Here is a 21,542-nt window from a genome sequence, read left to right as displayed (position 1 = left end):
TTTTGAGAAATAAGTAAAGAAAATGGAAAACATGTCTTTGTTGTTCTTCCTCCATTCTAAGTTGCCAACTATCCAACAGAAACCCCTAGGTTATAGTTTACGTTTCTGTTCTCATTAATGCAAGTAGAATACTGGAAAAAGAAAAAGAAAAACATATTAACCAAACGCTGCAACCACCTTTCAGCTGAATAAAAATATGGTTTGGGTCAAAATTTCTTTGACTTAAATTTTTAAATGTGGAAGTCAATTTCTCCATGTTTGCACAAATCCAATTCCTATTTTTGAATCACTATTAATTAGGTAGCTTATACAAATGCTGGGAATGTAATGTGTAGATTGACTTGGGGAATATATCCAATTGCATATATTTAATTTGAAGGTCATTTTCACATTTTGGCCTTATTTTTTCAGCTTCACTTGGTGCTGGCTTCTGTGGGATTGAGCTGCTGACCTGCTGCCTGTCAGGCAGCTGGAGGCAAACGTCACTGTCAAGATTCAATGACGTTCTCCTCTGCCAAAAGGCCCTGTCAGCTACATAAAGAGGGGAGGTTTTCTGTACACTGTCAGGTGATTGCAGACCCTGTTTTTTCAAATACCAGATGTCGACAGTGGCAACAGCAGCTACTCAAAGCAGATTCTGAATCTTTGGGAAACTGTCAGAGTAACTGATTTATGCATCTCTTTCGTCAGAGCTTCTTTTGTGGAAGAGAAAGTTGTAAATTTTCACTTCCTACTGGTGTATCACAGTTATCTGAGTGACCCTGTCTTTGGTGACCCTTGTGCCTATGGTGGTGGTGATGAAGACCTGAAGGAGGGGGATTCTCAGGGGTATCTGGTGTGTCTGGTTTTGGAGACTCTGAAAGATGAGCATTTTCATGAAGCTGATGCCCGTGATGGGGGTGGGGGTGGGGATGGGGATGGGGTTGGGGGTGGGGATGGGGATGGGGATGGGGGTGGGGATGGGGGTGGGGATGGGGATGGGGATGGGGGTGGGGATGGGGGTGGGGATGGGGATGCTGACGGTGATGGTGATGGTGATGTCGCTGTGAAGCCTCAGCTGTTTTCTCCTTGGTAGCCAGAGATACATTTTTACAGAAGTCTTCATCTTCCTGTGTCTGGAATACATTTTATAAATCACTTAACAAATTTATAGATTTAGCAAGAATGCATGAAAAAATGAATTCTGGAGTTAACATATATGAAAGTCAAACTGCTTAAATTAGATTTGAACTGGTTTTGTGTTTCCGGCATCATATTAATAAGAAAAAAAAAATTTATCTCAGGCTCAACACCTAGACTTTTTATTAAAATTTGGTTCCCATCCATACCTAATTATAAAGTGCTCCTTGTACAAAGTTTGCATTTAACTAAAGAATCTTCAAACATTTTGCAAATAAATCAATGTAAATGTTTTGAAAATAGATTTTTTTAAATGTAGTAAGTTAAAGCTTTAACAATACTTAAGCTTCTATACTAGTTAAATCAACAGCAGAATTCAGATTTTCCTTTCCTTATTAAAAGCATTTCCTAAATTTTTAAGAATTCTGAGGAAGAATTTGAGAGCTACATAAGGCTTAAAAAGAAAACAAAACCACTATATTTATATCTGCAAAAGCAAAACTAAATAAACTAACTGGTTAAAAGAACTTAGATTGACTGCAGTAAAATCAAACAACTATCAAATCCTAAAATCAGTTTACCAAACGGAACCTTTCACACCAGTGTCAACAAAGCATTGAATCTAATATTATTTTCTGAAACAAACTAATTTCTCTCTGATAACTCAAAAGAGCCAATAAAATTAACTCTGCAAATATTTATAATTACTAGGCATTTTCAAAATTTCAAAATACTGAAACAAATCCCAAAATAGGAATCAACAGAGCTAACATTCATTAGGCACTGAGTACAAGTTAGATACTGAGTTAGTACTTTACTTGCTTTACTTCAGTCTCATCTGTAAAAGCAGTAAAATAACCCTCACAGTATTATTATGCAGATTAAAATGTGAAGAATGGCACAACTAAGTTAAACTAACTAAACTGTTGGTTTTCTAATTAACTTAAGTGAGTCATTAGAATGTGAATGGCTTTCTTTAGAGTTGGGAAAAATCTAAAGGAAGCAGAGCTCATAGATAAAACTTTTAATTATTTTTGAACCTGAGTTCAAATTTTGCCAACTTGCTCTGTCAAGGAAACACTGTTTGGAGTTATTTTCCTTCTCAATCTGAGAGGAAAAGAAGTTTATTTAATATAAGAAATTTAGTTAATATAAGTTAAAATCAATTCTTTGAGTATCTTTTTTATAAATCATACATACATATAGTGTTTGTCATAACAAAGAATAAATATTCTAGTGGTTGTGAAGAAGTAAAAAATAAATAAAGTTATTAATTTTAAAAATAAAATGATTTTTTAAAAGTATCAGTAATTTCAAGTGCATTGTGTAAGAGCGTCACAGAAAAGCTGACAGTCTTACATTCTTGGTGAATTAAGTAGTTATCTGGGCCTGTTCCACTTCAGGTAATGCCATGGATAATCTTCGCTATCACTATGTTCTTATATGAGCACATTCATAATATTGTAATAGTGTATTTTATGTTGGCTGGGTTCTTTAAGCACTTAAAGTCATGCAATATCATTTGGTGGTAATTAAAATACGTAGTCTGCATTGATTTTTGTTCTCTAAACTCCTCCTAGATAAAAGCAATATGAATCTTGAAAAGATGTTTTAAAGTGTATGTTACATAACAGGAAGTGTAGGTAATTATAAAAATGACTATTTTAGTTTATTTCTCGTATACCAAAAGAAACCCTGGTTTAGCTAGTTAGTCATGAAATACTAACTTGAGTAGCTCTTAAAAGATTTCCTCTTTTCTTCAAAGAAAAATAATTGAGAAAAATACCTTGAGAGAGCAGTTTCCACATTTATCTTCACAGTAAACAGTCTTAATGGAATCTTCTACGTATGTGAAAGTTAGGAAGGAATAAGGCAAACCAAGATGATATACAAGGCGGCCACATCTGAAAAATATAACAGTCATTACAATATTTTGGTTTAAAACTCAATATTCAAAAAACTAAGATCATGGCATCTGATTCCATCACTTCATGGCAAATAGATGGTGGAACAATGAAACAGTGACAGACTTTATTTTGGGAGGCTCCAAAATCACTGCAGATGGTGACTGCAGCGATGAAATTAAAAGATGCTTGCTCCTTGGAAGAAAAGTTATGACCAACCTAGACAGCATATTAAAAAACAGAGACATTACTTTGCTGACAAAGGTCCATCTAGTCAAAATGTGAGAGTTGGACTATAAAGAAAGCTGAGTGCCGAAGAATTGATACTTTTGAACTGTGGTGTTGGAGAAGACTCTTGAGAGTCCCTTGAACTGTAAGATCAAACTAGTCAATCCTAAAGGAAATCAGTCCTGAATATTCATTGGAAGGACTGATGCTGAAGCTGAAACTCCAATACTTTGGCAACCTGGTGCAAAGAATTGAGTCACAAAGAATTGGACACAACTGAGTGACTAAACTAAAGTGAACAATATTTTCAGTGTCATGATCCTACTTATGCACCATCTGGCATGAGACTGTAGGTTTCATGGTCTTATAACTGTTATAAGACCCTTTCATAACTTTAGTAAATTTCCCTGAAGGGGATCTCAAGCTTCCTGGCACTGCATACCAGGTCAGGTCATGACAAGACTATAGTGAGTCTGATATGGTTGCCAGGTGGGAGGGATAGTAAAGGAATTGGGGATGGACATGTACACACTGCTATAAAGTGGATAAACAGCAAGGACCTACTGTATAGCACATGGAACTCTGCTCAATGTTATATGGCAGCCTGAATGGGAGGGGAGCTTGGGGAAGAACAGATACATGTATATGTATGGCTGAGTCCCTTCACTGTTCACCTGTAACTACCACAACATTGTTAATCAGCTATACCCCAATACAAAATAAAAAGTTTCAAAGAAAAGATTACAGTGAGTCTGATATTAGCATTGTGAAAAATGAAATAGATATATGTCACAATAAATGTCAAAATTATGTGGTTATTGTGATTTGGTCAAATACAATTTTGTAATTGACTCATAAATTCTATCAAAGTTCAAACCACTGACTTCATAAATCAGGTCTGCAAATCACATGATCTTTTCATAACTGCTAAGGCAGCACAAATTCCACACAATAAGAAATCACAGCATAATGAGAAAGATCCTCCAGTCTTGGCCAGTAGCCCACTGATTTAAATAAGAATATGATGCAGCAAAAATTTCAGCACAATGAAAGAAATGGAAATACACTTGGCATTTTCAGAAACGGTGGAGTTTAAATGTCCTTCTTGCCCCGATTTTATCCTGTTTATACAATTGTATATGACTATCAAAAGGTTAAACTTTGCAACAGATTAAATTAGAAGCTTGCAGTCCTAAAAGAAGAACATGTAATATTAAAAATACTTAGGGTAAGACCAAGTAGGTCTCAGACCTAGGCAGAGTCTGGCTTACCATCCCTGAAGAGCCAAAAACGAAACAAACCAGCACCAACTAGAAATGATGATAGCAAATAATGTATGCATTGAAGTTCTTTCATAATACAAACATTTTATTCATTCATGGAATCAAAAGCAGATTCATACAGATTATGCCTAAATGATTAACATACTTTAAGAAATGCAGATATATAACCTTAAAATGTATTAATAGTAATTTTAGAGATAAGCCAGTAGTCTGCAAAGTACGGTTATTCATCTGAAAAATTTTTAAGTGAGATTTGTATGTAAAGTACAAATTGATTTTTCTTTTTATTTAATCAGAATGCTAATGTACAGGGGGAAGAAAGTATAGTCAATTTTCCTTATTTCCCTATTGGAGTGAATTCTTTTTTGTAAAAGGAAGTCATCTGGCAAAACCAAACATTCTAATGGGCTCACTTTGAAACTTGAGTATTTGGTAACAAGATAAAAGCAGATGTCTTATTTTAAATCACTTATTACATTTACTATGAAGCAGGTATATTGTAATTTGGGGGTGGGTGTGCATGCACGTGTGTATAAAGGTGGGTACACACCTGTCATATATGAGGAAGTCATCTTTATTTCCATTTAAGAGAGTCCAGACATCTGGTTGGTCTTCTTCTTGTTGGTAAACAGGAATATGTTCTGAAACCTTATTTTTAAGATGCACATATTTTAATCGAGAAGAGATTTCTTGATGATTAACAACAACATAGGAGATGTTAGAATATCCTTCTTTCTCCAGTTTTACTCGCAGGTCCTCCAATCTAAAATATTTGGAAAAAATATTAAAAAAGGAATAATTTAATTAGTGACTTCTCCCTTTCTCGTCTATTTTCCTACATGAAACTCCTTTATTTTTTACTTACTCAGACCTCTTTTTTATATTGTTTTAAAAGACTAAAACTTGTATTTTTCTAATTATTTATTGAACTCTTATACTCAGTAAAAACTATATGCCAAGTGCTTGCACAAACATTAGTCCATATGGTCCTCACAATAATCCTATGAAGTGTGTATCTTTCTAATCCATCTCCCAGTTACAGAGAAATTGTATACAATAAGTATTTGGCAAATAACCCAACAAATATATACATTCATAAATTCATTAAATGACTTAAGACCTTTGGTGGCAAGTATAGTGTTTGTTCTACTCTGGCAAAGCTCTCATATCTGCTTCCTATATTGAAATAACTAATCTATTTGCGGAGAAGGCAATGGCACCCCACTCCAGTACTCTTGCCTGGAAAATCCCATGGATGGAGGAGCCTGGTAGGCTGCAGTCTATGGGGTCGCGGAGAGTCGGACACGACTCAGCAACTTCACTTTCACTTTTCACTTTCATGCTTTGGAGAAGGAAATGGCAACCCACTCCAGTTCTTGCCTGGAGAATCCCAGGGACTGGGGAGCCTGGTGGGCTGCTGTCTATGGGGTCGCACAGAGTCGGATATGACTGAGGCGACTTAGCAGCAGCAGCAGCAATCCATTTGCAGGAGTACAATTTAAAACATTTTCCTTACACAAGTAATACATATTTTGTAGGCTACTATAAAATATAGGTACACAAAAAGAAAAAAAATATTTACATAGCTCCAGGAAAGCCACTGTAAACATCCCCCTAGTCTTCTCTCTTCTAACATGCTCTAGGCCAACAAATAGAGTGGGGTTTTTTTATACAATTTAGTAAATATATCTTTTCTATTTTTATTGTTTTATGCATGTATCTATTGAATAGCTATCCCCTTAAGAAATTCTAGACCACAGAAAGACTACCTTACCTAGATGCCTGCAGAATGCACAGGTATCAGCTGGCTTGAAGAAGAGCTACTACGGTCACTGAACCATAGGAGTTCAGCATAGGGTCTTGATCCTTTATGCTCCAGGCTGGAGGTTGCTTACAATAGGAGCTTTGGCCCTGGCTCTCTGTTCCTCCGGTTAGGAGGAGGCAGAGAGCCAGAGCCAGCCCCAGGCGTCTCCACATGGCTGGGGCTGTCCTGTAAAAGAGAAAACCTTTCTGTCATCTTCACGATTGTAACAAGGAATGTCTATAAACCAGCAAGTATAATTCTACTTTCTACAAATATCTAGCCAGTGGATTCTGTCTCCATGTTGTTGGGTTCTTTGTATTGGGCATCTTAGCACCAAATCTCCCTGTAAAGGGGAAAGATCAGCCCGAGTCAGGGAAGCTGCCTAAGCACCTCTTGACTATCTCGCTTAGCGAGATACTTGAATAAGCCTGCTATGAAGATTAGCCTAAACAGTCAGTCAAGTGCTTCTCTAGTAGAAGATATATGTCCAGGAGAAAATACATGTCTAGGAAAATTCTGAGAATACGGTCTCTACAACCAAGTAACATTCTGTAGACATGATTTGATTTTTGAGATCCAACAAGTTCTGACTGCTTCTTTCTTTCCTCTACCAATCTAAGCACAGGAAGCGTACATAGGGAATTCTGCATAGAAATGAAAAGACATCATGGGAAGAGAACTTAGGAAGAAAGGAGGTGGCAGTGAGGGCTGTCTGCCAACATGAGATTCAGATGTTATTGCCTGCCAAAATATTGCTGTCATAGCCAAGACCAATATGGACCAATGAGAAGACACCTGGCCAGGAAGAAATACTACAAATCACTGGGCCTTGTACCACTTAAGATTCACTGAAATCTACACTCTTATGAGTCTACTTATTGGCTACCACTACTTTTAGGAAGTTCCTGTGACTAGATGGCGTGTTCTTGGGTTAAAAAAAAAATGCCCCTCTGAGTAGGAAAGTTAAATACATGATAAGAAATATTCCCAAAACAAGGGCCAGAGCTCTCTGCAGAGAGGTACAGATAAAACACATGAACTGTAGATAGGTGATGGAAAAAAAAACATATTCAGCAGAGACGAGCAGAGAAAGAAAATCCATACATCTAATATTTAATTTCAGACACACGAAGTGAATCAGGTCATCAAGATAAGCGTGCTTATTTTGATATGAAGGTCGGTGGGAGACAGATCGAGGCAAAATTCCAGAACTAGGAAGTCGGCACATGTTCAGGCACTGATCTATGGTAAAAAAGTAAAAGTACTTTGGGGACGGGGTGGTTGGGGGAGAGGAGACAGCTAATGATAAATTACCTCGAGTGAGGCCAGAGTTAAGAGGGGAGCAGAGAAGCTAAAATCAGACTGATATGGGCTCTAATGCACTAGTAGCTGTGGATAGAACTTTTAAAAACCTGATTACAATTATATGACCATTATCTCTTTTTGCAGCTGAGAAAACTGGCTAAGTGTGAGTTTAGGCAGCTTGCCCAAGTCCCACACAGGTACTAAGTCACAGGGAAACTGAATTCAAACCAGTTCTACCGATTCCAACACATGACCTCTTACCTACATTTTAGTAACTACAGTAGCCAGAATTTGGGGGTTTTAATTTATTTATTTAATTGCAGTATAACCGCTTTACAATGTTGTGTTCGTTTTTGTGCTTTCCATCACTCACAACAGTATGAATCAGCTGTATGTACAATATACACCCCCCCTCTCTCCTCCACCCCACCACTCTAGGTTAGGACAGAGGGAATTGAGTTTTTTATGCCTTAAGATGACAAAGAAAACATCAAAATTATTCAGGCTTTTTTTGTTTCTTACTAGAATGACTAGATTTTCCCCGCTTTATAGAATATAAATTCAGTAGTTACAGACCCTTCAGCATAAACTTGGCACCTGGCACTCTCACTCTGCACACCATTCCAACTGGCTGAAGAGTGAATATAAATGAAAAGGTTATTTCATTCATTTAGTTTTTTGATGAAAAAATAACTAAAGCCATTGGCAGAGGGTAGTGGATTACAGAGTTCACACTTCGAGATTTTCCCATCACTATAATCAAGAAGCTGTTAACTTTGTTTTCTTGAAATAACTTTTTACATAAGAAACTTTTGATTGATTACAGCTGTCAGACAACTATATAAAATAATGACATAAATAAAATTAGATTTACTGGAAGCCCTTGTGGCTCAGACGGTAAAGAGTTTGCCTGCGATGCAGGAGACCTGGGTTCAGTCCCTTCAATCTTGGGAAGATCTCCTGGAGAAGGAAATGGCAACCCACTCCAGTAATCTTGCCTGGAAAATCCCATGGACGGAGGAGCCTGGCAGGTACAGTCCATGGGGTCACAAAGAGTCGGACACTACTGAGAGACTTCACTTAATGCAGTAACAATTAAAATGTAGTTGTGATTTTCACTAATCTCATCACTTTTCAATCACAAGCCTGGATTTCTTGACCACAAACAGACCTATATTTGTTTAAAATTCCCCATTTAAAGACAAAATATGCAAAAATATTTTCCACCCTCTTCCCCCACCCCCACATCCTCAGACCCGCTTCTGAGGGTCCCCTTCTCATTCTCCTAAAAGCACCAATAACCACTGGTTTTGACATGGGTTTTAACTCTTTTAAGGATGACTATTTTGCACAGTGAACCAAACCTGCTTTCTCTTTTTTTTATCTTGAAATTGCTCACAATATCCCTGGACATTTCTATAGCACCCTACACAGGCCAGATCTGCTCCTCAAACCCACCAGCTGTTTTGCCGTTAGAGCTCTCCTTCCTATTTCAGTGGGAAATACTTAAGCTTGAACACATAGTATTGCCTATAATAACAACACAACTTTTTACAGAGGAAAAGTATTCCAGTTCTCCAGCCCCCTCTGCCCCTATCTTTATCCTCAGCTGTGCAGAAGGCAGGGCAAAAATCAGCTAGAACTGACAATGTCCCCACCGCACCCGGAGTTTAGACTCTTGTGTTATTTTCTTTACCCATCTCTTTTTAAAAAATCTATTCTAAGGACAAAAACATTTTATCAAGACCCGAAGATCAAATCATTTAGCAAGCTCTCAAGGAATCATGTTTGGAAAACACAAAGTTTCTACTTACAGAACCCCTTCCGACCAGCTTGCTTCCTTTCTCTTTGCTCAGCTGGGCGGCTCCACAAAGCCACCGTGAGAAACTTGGCTATTTATAGTCCTGTTGTTTACCTCACCCTCTGAGCTAAAGTCAGAAGTTTAATGCATGCTCAGCCTGTGACCTTGCAAGGAGAGACCAGCCCTGAACTGACTATTACAATCAACTTTTAGAAGTAACAAGGGCTGGCATACATAAAATGGGGGGAGTTGGGGGATAATTACTCCCTATCGTTTTTAGTCACCCTGTTTGCTAGGATTTAATGGTACAGTCGGGGGCGGGAGGAAGAGCTAAGGATAAAGAAGGCTTCCAAGTTAAGCTCTTTTCCAAACAAACTATATTAGGGAAAAATACTTGCTAAGCCAGCGAGGTAAGCTGTCACTTTAAAAAAATAAAAATAATGTTTTTTTTCTTTAACTTTGTAGTGGTCAGGTGATAGCCCAACCCAAACCGTGTGAGCTTTGTTAGAAAAGTCTCCTGCTGCTACAGACCTGCTTGAGTTATTTTTCGGCTTTAAAACTTATGGGGTGGGGGGTGGGGGGTGGGAGGGGGGTTCAGGACTGGGAACTCATGTACACCCGTGGCTGATTCATGTCAATGTATGGCAAAACCAATACAGTATTGTAAAGCAAAATAAAGTAAAAAAAAAAAAAAAACAACAACAACAAACTTTGAATCTCTGGGACCTCACAGGACTTCTGCTCTTTTTTTTTTTATCATTTAAGGGAAGGAATAAGGAAACAGAGCTTCTGCCTGAGAGAAACGTGCCTTCAGTTTTCTCATCACAGAAGTCCCACTCCCTGGAAGACATATGTATCCCATAGAAGTTCTTAAGAATCTATTGTAAAATCATTACCAATTTAAGTACCATACAAATAAGTTAACTGTGATAGTAGCTGCACATGGAAAAGAATATGGACATTTCAAAGTATACAAATATATTGAGAATAACTACCCTTTCAGACAGTGATACAGTCTTTCTATTAACTGCTACCAATGAGCACATGCATGACAGGTAAGGCAAGTGGCAATGCCAAGAGATGTCAGCCCTGGATAGTGATGATTTTCAGGTAAGCCTTGCTTTCCCTACCAATGTGCTTTGTCTAAATGAACCCCTATGGATTGCTGAGCTGGGTACTGCTTTACAAGGTACAGAGAGTACAAAGAGGCTCAGATGTGATCTTTTCTGTAAGGAAACATATTATAAAAGTAGAAGCTTGGCATTTGAAAGCCAAATTCTATTTACTCACACCAAGCAGTAACCTTAATCTTTCAGGGTCCCTTTGAGAATCCAGTAAAACACTTGGTTTCTCCTCACGGGGGAAAAAAAAAAAAATGCACATATACATCCTTGTTTTTTAAAAGAATCTTGTGGGGGAAAAAAATTTCATATAAAACAGATAATTCCGCCTGTGGTTCATTTGCTTAAGAAATTTAAATAGTCATGTTGGGTCTTTCTGCAACAGAGTATTAGGTATATTACCATCACCTCCTTCCTTTACATGTGGCTTAGCCTTTTTCTCCTGTACCAAAGAATTCCCTGCAAGTATGCAACTAGCTCCAAAGCCAAGCACCCAGGATTGTGTGTGTCCAGGCGACTGTATGCCTAAAACCCCCAACTGGCCAAAGGAGATGATGGGGAGTTTGCAGTATTTGAAGGGAATCCAGGCTTTTTTGACTGAAGTATAGTTAACTTATTGTGTTAGTTTCAGACATACAGCAAAGTGTTTCAGATATAGTTTTTAGATTATTTTCTATTATAGATTATTACAAGGTATTGAATATAGTTCCCAGTGTTGCCCGATAAATCCTTATTGCTTAGCTATTTATATATAGTAGCTTGTATTTGCTAATCCCATACTCCTCTAATTTATTACTTCCCCCTTTCCCGTTCACAACCATAAGTTTGTTTTCTATGTCTGTGAATCTGTTTCTGTTTTGTATATAGATTAATTTGTATTTTTTTAGATTCTACATATAAGTGATATCATATAATATTTGTCTTTGTCTGATTTCATTTAGTATGATAATCTCTAGATCCATCCGTGTTGCTGCAGATGGCAATATTTCATTTTTTCTTTGGGCTGAGTAATATTCCACTGCATATATGTACCACATCTTCTTAAACAAGTTATCTGTTGATGGTTTGCTTCCTTGTCTTAGCTATTATAAATAGTGCTGCTATGAACAGTAGGGTGCATGTATCTTTCCAAGTTAAGAGTTTCCATCTTTTCTGGATATATGCCTAGGAGTAGGGTTGCTAGATTATATGGTAGCTCTAGTTTAGTTTTTTAAGGACCCTCCATACTGTTTTCCATAAGTGGCTATACCAATCTACATTCGCACTACAGGGTAGGAGGGTTTGAAGGGAATCTACTCTTAGTAGCCTCTTCTGTGCTGGGCAATCTAGGTCTAGTCAGGTTTCTTAAAAAAGCAAAGGTTTTGAACAGACTTTTAGTGAATATTAAATTACATTAAATCAAACAAAATCAAACATTTATTAGGGGCTTATGCTAGACACAATGATGAGTTCCTTGTTCTGAAGGACTTCAGAATCTAACAGAATCAACAGATAAGTAAGCAGTGAAAAGACACTAGAAAGTGTGACAATATCTGGAATGCCTGTAAGCACAAGGTTCTGTTGGAACCTTGGAAATGAAAAGAGCAGCATCTTGATGCAGCCTGGAGACAGGGCCAACAGGACAGTTAGCACAAGCTCAACAGGCACTTTATCTTAGGTTTCTCACTCTACTTCCAAAGTCCCCAGTAACTCTGATCATTGGACTGTTTAGAAAATTATTTTGTTTCAATTTTTAACAAATGATTAAAATCACCTGATAGCTTGTTCCAGGTGCCACCATACAGTGAACATTAAAATGACTGACTGTATCCCATCAAGCTGAACATTATCCTAATGATCTCATCTCCCATAACTTCCAGCCCTGGAGCCAAGATTCTTTCTTCGCACTTTCTCATTCTTCCATATCCTTATCATTTTTCCTCAGAATGTTTATGTAAATGTGTAAACTATGTTTTTAATAAGCGGTCTCAACTTTGTAATGTGTCGTGGGTGATTTTCATGGAGAATAGGGCCCTAAGAATCTGAGTTCATTATAGACTTCGAAGAGAAAAGGACTATGAACTGTGATTTTAGAAATCAATTAGCTGTTCAGTTCAGTCGCTCAGTCGTGTCCGACTCTTTGCAACCCCATGAATCGCAGCACACCAGGCCTCCCTGTCCATCACCATCTCCCGGAGTTCACCCAGATTCACGTCCATCGAGTCAGTGATGCCATCCAGCCATCTCATCCTCTGTCGTCCCCTTCTCCTCCTGCCCCCAAACCCTCCCAGCATCAGAGTCTTTTCCAATGAGTCAACTCTTCACATGAGGTGGCCAAAATACTGGAGTTTCAGCTTTAGCATCATTCCTTCCAAAGAAATCCCAGGGCTGATCTCCTTCAGAATGGACTGGTTGGATCTCCTTGCAGTCCAAGGGACTCTCAATAGTCTTCTCCAACACCACAGTTCAAAAACATCAATTCTTCAGCACTCAGCTTTCTTCACAGTCCAACTCTCACATCCATACATGACCACTGGAAATTATTAGCTGTAGCAGGTGATAATATGACATTAGCATTAAACATTAGTAAAACACTGATGTCTCAAATAATTAACAAGGAAGTGCCATAACCATATGAGGGAACTGTATAAAATATTAACCTCCTTAGCTTGGTTGTCAGATGGTGTTTTAAAAGCAAAGGTAAATGAAGATTTTTTCCCAATATTTTGAGAAATGGAACCCTTTGACCTAAATTCTTTTTCCTCCCCTTTCAAATACATGAAGGTGCCCTAGACCTCATGTTATGCATTATACCCAATATAATACTCTTTGAACATCCATGTTGAAAGGTAAGTGACTGAATATGCAAGGGTTGTCCAGGAAAAAACAAGATGTTTTCAAAGTAAAAAAAAAGCAAAATAAGAACAATGGCCAGAGGAAGGCATGTACCAGAAGCTTGGATTAGATAAGATGTAATATAAACCTTTGAGATTCATGTGAACTGAAATATGCTTTGAAGGGAGCTCTTCTTCAGGCTCAGAAGTTTGACAGATCTGAGAACTGTTTGCTATATCAAACATGAATGCAATTAAGGGAGTAACTACATAAAGTGCCAAATTTCATGCAGGACTGAGCACATTCAGAGAGTAACAGACAACAGAAGAATTTCTGTTTGAAATAGGCTGTTATTAATTTTTTTTTTTAATTTAAAAGCTTGTGTAAAACAGCCAGCACCAGCAGCTCCTCACAGGACACAGCATCAACATACAAGAAGCGAGGGGACATCAAATAGCCCCTTGATGACACATAAAGAAGGAAAAATTATTTTCCCTCTCCCCTTCTAGGTTCGTGGCTGAGACTCCTATGTAATACAAGGTAGAGTAACAAGAGAAAATGAACAGAAGTTTGATAACAAGTGTTGTTGTTGTTGTTGTTGTTGTTCAGTTGCTCAGTCATGTCTGACTCTTTGCAACCCCATGAACTGCAGCATGCCAGGCTTCCCTGTCCTTCACCATCTCCCAGAGCTTGCTCAAACTCATGTCCATGGAGTCGGTGATGTCATTCAACCATCTCATCCTCTGTCGTCCCCTTCTCCTTCTGCCTTCAATCTTTGCCATCATCAGGGTCTTTTCCAATGAGTCAGTTTTCACATCAGGTGGCACACATGCTCAGTCAAGTCCGACTCTTACGACCCCATGGACTAGCGTGCCAGGTTCCTCTGTCCATGGAATATTCCAGGCAAGAATACTAGTGTGGGTCACCATTTTCTTCTCCAGAGGATCTTCCCAACCCAGGGATCAAACCTGCATCTCTTGGCATCTCCCACACTGGCAAGCAGGTTCTTTACCACTGTGCCACCAAAAACAAGGTGGAAGGAAGCCCTAGGAAGCCCTCTTATGTCTGCAGTTTCTCCAAAATAGCAGCCCAAAGTAACTTTTACTCCAAAGAGATATAAGAGTAATTCTTACTGCCAATGCAGCTCAAGTGATTATTCATTCCCTCACATATCCTAGACATGGAAAACATAAGTCAGTCTGATGAGTTCCTTCTCAAAACGAATAATGCCTTAGACTAGCCACTAAGTACCCTTTATGCCCATTTTCTTTGAAACTTACAGGGTTTTTTAGTGTGTGTCTGTCATGCTAACTGGTTTACAAAGAGGCTGGATTTATATAGTTGAAACATTTTCTCCAGAATTACTGCCATCACCTTAGTTAAATGGATATTTCAAGGAAACCTACTTTCATTTTCTGGAAGTCTTACTTTGCCACTACCATGTGTAAAACAGATAGCTAGTGGGAAGCTGCTGTAGAGCACAGGGAGCTCAGCTTGGTGCTCTGTGATGACCTAAGAGAGGTGGGATGGTTTAGGGGGGAAGGATCAAGATGGAGGGGATATGTGTATCATATAGCTGATTCATGATGCAGTACAGCAGAAATTAACACAACACTGTAAAGTAATTATACTTTCAATATAAAAGAATAAAAAAATATAGTTCAACTTTTCAAAAAAAAAAAAAAGGTCTTAATTTGTATCCCATACTGGTGGAGAAGTATATATATGCTGAATATAAATAATTATAGTCATTCTCTATATAATTGTTTCACAACTGTTTGTAATTTAACAATATATCATGGACATCTTCCCAAGGCATAGACATCTTTCTCTGTCAATATGCACAAAGTTACCTCATTCTTTTTAAAAACTGCACATTATTTCATTCTATGAATGATCCATAATATGTACTCCCTTTTAATGTAAGCTTCACTTCCAGCTTTCAAAATGTAGATTATGTGTATACATTTATATCTTTATTAATGGTATATAATTTCTGCTTGAAGTAAAATTGCTGCTAAAACTGAATACATATTTCAAATTTCAAATGATACTACCAAATTGACCTTTCAAGCATACCAAATTATATTATCACCCAGACGTACACGACAGTACTTATTTCCATTATCAAATTGTTATTTAATTTGAGTTTATTTCATTATTTTCAAGATTATTGATTGTGTCAGTTCACAAAGTTCTACACATTGGGCAGCTTAAATAACAGAGATTTATTTCCTCACAGTTCTGGAGGCTAGAAGTTCAAGATCAAGGGCTGGTTTTGTTTGGCTCCTAGATGGCCATGATCTCTCTGCATCTCCACGTGGTCTTCCTCTGCATGTGCCTCTGTCCTAATAGCCTTTTCTTAAGAGGACACCAGTCACATTGCATTAGAATCATCCATATGACCTCATTTTACCTTAAGTACCTTTTTCAACAAACTGTGAAAAACTCTTCAAGAGATGGGAATACCAGACTACCTTAACTGCCTCCTGAGAAACATGTGTGTGGGTCAAGAAGCAACAGTTAGAGCCGGACATGGAACAACTGAGTGGTTCAAAATTGGGAAAAGAATATGCCAAGGCTGTATATTATCACTCTGTTTATTTAACTTCTATGCAGAGTACATCATGCAAAATGGCAGGCTGGATGAATCACAAGCTGGAATCAAGATTTCCAGGAGAAATATCAATGACTTCAGATATGCAGATGACACTAATCTAATGGAAGAAGGTAAAGAGGAACTAAAGAGCCTTTTGATTAGGGTGAAAGAGGAGAGTGAAAAAGCTGGCTTGAAATTCAATGTTCAGAACACTAAAATCATGGCAGCTGGCCCCATCACTTCATAAATAGATGGGGGAAAAGTAAAGTGGTCAAGATTTTATTTTCTTGGGCTCCAAAATCCTGCAGATCGTAATTGCAGCCACAAAATTATAAGATGCTTGCTCCTTGGAAGTGTTAGGTAGTTAGAATAGGAAAAAGGAGTCCAGAATGCAGTGGCTAAAAGGCAAAGAGGGGAAAAGCCCATGAAAATAAAACAAAGGACTGGAGTAAGAACCTCAGGTAAAACAAACAGCCCTCCTGGGTAGCCCAGGAGGAGGCTCAGGGGAAGGGGAAAAAAACATATAAAAAGAAGAGCCAAAATTGGGCCAGAGGTTTTGCTTCTCTTAACGTCTTTTGGGTCGGCCTGCCCTCACGCTTCGAGGATGTATTTTCCTTTACTTTCTAAATAAAACTAAGCTGTAACAGCGCTGTAACATTGGTCTGGCCGAGGAGATTACATAGGGCTGTAACACCGATCCATCTGAAGAAATTACACCAGGCTGTAACAATGGTCCATCTGAGGGCTGTAACACTAGTCCATCCGTCGTTTCAAATTTTTGTTGCAAAGAGACAGAAGCGAGGAAACTATACACTCCCCCCCAACATCTGTGGTGCCGTAACTCAGATTTAACCCAGCTGAAACAATCTCGGCTCAGTCCCCACAAGGTGGAGGTGAAGAATAGCAGAAGCCCAACTCGGGGAAAACGCCTGCAGTGGAAGCTGAATGTGAAGAAAACCCAGCGCAGTGGAAGTGACAAGAAGCCCACCATGCCGGAAACTGGGACAGCAAAAACAAATTCAACAGAAAGCTCACGTGGCTCAGTCTCAGATTCCAGAAGACCTCCGGTTAAAGTAGGAGGTCCTCACTACTATGGCTGGGAAGACATATGGCTAACAAAATCTTAATTCTTTTACAATCTCCAGTTTCTTGTTTCCTTGAACCCCCTGCGAATAGGCGAGCAGCAGTGGGTGCAACTGAGGGACTCTGGCAGGGCCTGCTCCTCGGTGTGTCCCAACGGCTCCACTATCTGCTGTGCCCTAGTAACTGTTGCCCAATCAGGTGGGGGTTCTTCTGTCCTAATCTTCTTGTGCCAAGGATCAGGACAATGAAAACTGAGCACAGGTCAGGTATTTAGCAGATTTTTGGGGAGGCTATGAAGGGGATTCCTCAGCATGTTATTCCCACCGATATTTCCTCCCGTCCTTCAGCTCCTCTCTCCTGGGACTTGAGCCCTGCCAAAACCCATGGCCCCTGGCTTCAGGACCTAATGAAGCTCAGGCTCTGACGTCTCATTGCAAAAATCCAGTGAGAGACACAGCGATAAGAAAGAGGCGGATTTGTGCAGATTCAGAGAGAAGCACAGTCCCCAGCGTGTGGGCCATCATAGAGGAGTGTGCAGGGGCCATGGAATGCGGTGTGGTTAGTTTTCAAGAGCTGGGTGATTTCATATGCTAATGAGTGGGAGGATCACCCCCAACAACGGGAACCACCCACTCTTCCCTCTTTTGGCAGTGCCTTGGAACTGTCCTGGCAACTCTGGGTGTGTCATTTAGCTTGCAGATTGGGGGATTAAGGTTTAGTTGAATTTGACTTGTCATCTTGGACCCATTTGATTTTAATTGGTTTATGTTATGCCCTTGGGCTATGTCATTCTTTCAAAATTTGTGCCCTGCCCCCTTCATGTTTCATGCTCTTTTACTAAGCCCCGTCCAGGCCCCCAGTGTTGCTTCTACAATCTTCTGGAGGGACAACCAGAAAATAGGTGGCCCTTGGGAGAGAAATACTGTGTAATAGCCAGTCCCTCTAGATATACAGGCCTTCATCTTCCGTGTTTCCTACAACGTGTGCAACAACAGCATCTCTCAGTGAACCCACTAGGGCAGGTGACAGACACAGGATGCCTGCTGGAAGTTCATCTGTTTGTGGCATCTCTTCAAGGGCAATTGGGCTTCCAGGGATAATGTCTGCCACTTTGGGTGTTAGCCCTGCAGGCTGTTTGGGCACAAACCCTTACCACCTTTCTCCTAAAGTTACAAACATACCCCTGGATCAAATCTCCACTCCACTTTTATAGAACATCTGGTTTGTTGCCTCTTATCATTTTGTTCTTAAGCCACTTACTAACTCCTACAACCAGGACCCTTCCCGCTTTTAGGCAACATTGCACCACCCTGCTTATTATTAAAATACTCTTAATGCCCCTAACAGGACCAGATAACCCACTCTTTTGTCATTACTTCTGTTATTACCTAAAGTGGGTCTATGACAATGAAATGTTTACCATTGGAAACACCCTAAACTGCTCTTATGGAGGATTAGGGGAGAAATCAGTGACTTACAGTCCCTCAGAGCAATATAGAGGATAAGGCTTATGGCTGCTTCACCAGGTTCCCAGTCTCAGGGCACAGGCTTGGATTTCTTTACATCACAATATCTATTCCCATCTGTGGTGAATGAGTTAAACTGGCAATGAGTTAAGATTACATCCCCTTAATCCTACCCAGCACTGGTCACACTGGAGACCTTGGGGATGTCCAACTCCAGTCTGAGGGTCCCAGAAGGTCAACCTGTCTCAACTGCCTAGGAATCTGGTCTTTGAAAGGTTGTCATGCCTCAACCTGCTCGGGGATCCACCAGGCCAGGGGTCCCAGGAAGTCAACATGCCTCAACCTGCTCAGGGACCCAATTCTCAGGAAGCCGACCTGCCTCAACCTGCCTGGGGATTCGATCCCCAGGAAGCTGTCACACCTCAGCCTGCCTAGGGATCTGCACTCTGACCCAGGGACGCCTGGCTCAGGTTGTAGGTTGCAACAGTCCTGGTAGGATAATCTTCAAAAAAACTCACTCCTAAGGAAGTCCAACCATGGAAACTGAAGGAGACCTATTAGTTTTTTCTTTTTTCTTTTCCTCTCTGTTATCACTGTCTTTCAGATGGGAAATAACCAATCCACTTCCCAACAGATGCCCTTGAGATGCACCCTTGAAACTGGAAGCTGTTCAATCCTCTTAACTCTAAGAAGTCACTTAAAATTCTTTTGTGCCACTGCCTAGCCACAGTATCCTCTGCAGGACAAGGAACACTGGCCTGAGGATGGGATTTTAAATTACAAAGGTCCATCTAGTAAAAACTATGGTTTTTCCAGCAGTCATGTGTGGATGTGAGAGTTGGACTATAAGGAAAGCTGAGCACTGAAGAATTGATGTTTTTGAACTGTGGTGTTGGAGAAGACTCTTGAGAGTCCCTTGGAATGCAAGAAGATCCAACAAGTCCATCCTGAAGGAAATCAGTCCTGAATATTCACTGGAAGGACTGATGCTGAAGCTGAAACCCAGTACTTTGGCCACCTGATGTGAAGAGCTGACTCATTTGAAAAGACCCTGATGCTGGGAAAGATTGAAGGCAAGAGGAGAAGGGGATGATAGAGGATAAGATGGTTGGATGGCATTACCGACTCAATGAATGTGAGTTTGAATAAACTCCAGGAGTTGGCAATGGACAGGGAGGCCTGGCATGCTGCAGTCCATGGAGTCGCAGAGAGTTGGACACAACTGAGCAACTGGACTGAACTGAACTATGCTGCAGCTAGACTTATTCTGCAAAAGACAAGGGAAATGGACAGAGATCTCTTAGTCAGAAGAAAATTTGGACATAAGGCTCACCTCCCATGGCTCCTGTGTTGCCTGGCGCTCCTTCCTTGTATCCAAACATGCCCCCATATCCGGGGGCACTCCCTCCACAAAAGCCAACTTAAGTATGTCCCTTAGTCGAAACTGGAGGAGAATTCAGACCAACCCGGGTCCATAAGCCCTTCTCCCTCTTAGAACTAAGACAGATCAAACAAGACCTGGGAAGTTATACAGATGACCCAAATATATAGATACATTCCAACACATTACCTTGGCTTTTGAGCACACTAGGGTCTTAAAGGAAGCCCGAAGGTATGCTATGGGGCTTCACATGTCAAGTGATAAATACCCAGTAGGGGAAACTGCAGTCTCCTCCTCAGATCCTAATTGGAATTATAATGACCCTGAGCACATCTGGGAAAGGGATCATTTTCTGATCTTTGTAAAGGCAGGGCTGAAAGCAGCCCAGCAAAAAGTAATCAGCTATGCCTGGATCTCAGAAATAACACAGGAGCCCAAAGAGAACCCCATTGCCTTTCTGGAAAGGCTAAAATAGGCCCTCCAAAAGTTTCCCAATCTGGACTTGGACTCCTATGAGGGACAGGTGATTTTAAAGAACAAATTCCTGTCCCAATGTGCATCAGACATCAGGATAAAGTTGCAACAGCTACTTTAGATGCTGCTTTAGATGAGATGGTCCAGACAGCCGCCAATATCTTTTATAACAGAGTACAGGAGAGGAAGGCCAAGGCCCAGGAAAGGGAGAAAAGGAAAGAGAAAAGGCATGCCCAAGATGCTGGCCGCCCTCCAGGGAAGCCCTATGGCAAACCCCGAGTCTTTGAAGCGCAAGGCATGAGGCAAATGCCTAATCTGTAGACAGGCAGGACATTGGGCCAAAGAGTGTTCAAGCCATGACAAGTCTCCTAAAATGGCTTGCTACAAATGCCATCAATTGGGACATTGGGTGGCACTCTGCCCTTGGGACCCAGGAGCCTCAAGGTCAAGCCCCAAGCCTTCCCTCATGATGGTTCAACAGGACTGAAGCGGCCCACTCCAGCCAGCCCACCTATCACAGATAACCATCATGGGGCTGGAGCCAAGGGTGCAACTGGATGTGGCAGGTAAGTCCGAGAATTTCTTGGTTGACACAGAGGTTACCTACTCTGTCCTGACCTCCTACTCTGGAGCCTTCTCCTCCCAAACCTGTACCATTTTGGGTGCTACAGAAAAAACAATTACCAAAAGATTCACCCGAGCACTTCTTTGTTCCTGGGACCAGTTTCTGGTGGTCCCTGAGGGTCCTACTCCCTTACTGGGAAGAGATATACTCACTAAACTATGGACCACCCTTGTGATGGGAAGCTTTTCAGCCCCTAGAGCCCCATAGCTTGTGGTTACTACTGAAAAACCCATTACACCCTCTCCAATAGGAAGGGACCAAAAACTATGGGAGGACAAAATTAACCCCCAGGTGTGGGACCAGGGGAGTCCTGGACAAGCCTACCAAGCTGAACTGGTCATCATTGTCCTCCAAGATCCCACTCAGTTTACAAACTAGAAACAATATCCCCTCAGAAGAGAAGCTCGGGAAGGACTACAGCCTCTAATAAATAAATTCCTTGCCTGTGGGCTATTGGTCCCCACCAATTCACCAAGTAACACCCCAATCCTCCCTGTAAAGAAAAAGGACAGAACCTGGCGAATGGTTCAAGATC

At 40.3% G+C, this 21,542-nt stretch overlaps 1 protein-coding gene across 1 annotated transcript; it reads right to left on the bottom strand.

The window, feature by feature from the left end:
- Window positions 44–9,589, bottom strand: SEPP1 (selenoprotein P, plasma, 1). Its single transcript, NM_001285582.1, is given in 6 exon segments — window positions 44–800; window positions 1,041–1,115; window positions 2,906–3,023; window positions 5,085–5,297; window positions 6,309–6,524; window positions 9,458–9,589. Coding segments are annotated over 5 exon segments (1,041 nt in total). The 5' UTR covers window positions 6,512–6,524; window positions 9,458–9,589; the 3' UTR covers window positions 44–368.

Source organism: Capra hircus, chromosome 20 (genome assembly GCF_001704415.2).
Source record: "Capra hircus breed San Clemente chromosome 20, ASM170441v1, whole genome shotgun sequence".
In the NCBI taxonomy this organism is placed as follows: Eukaryota; Metazoa; Chordata; class Mammalia; order Artiodactyla; family Bovidae; genus Capra; species Capra hircus.
The sequence above is the reverse complement of the archived record's forward strand: the minus strand, read 5'-3'. Positions and strand labels throughout refer to the sequence as shown.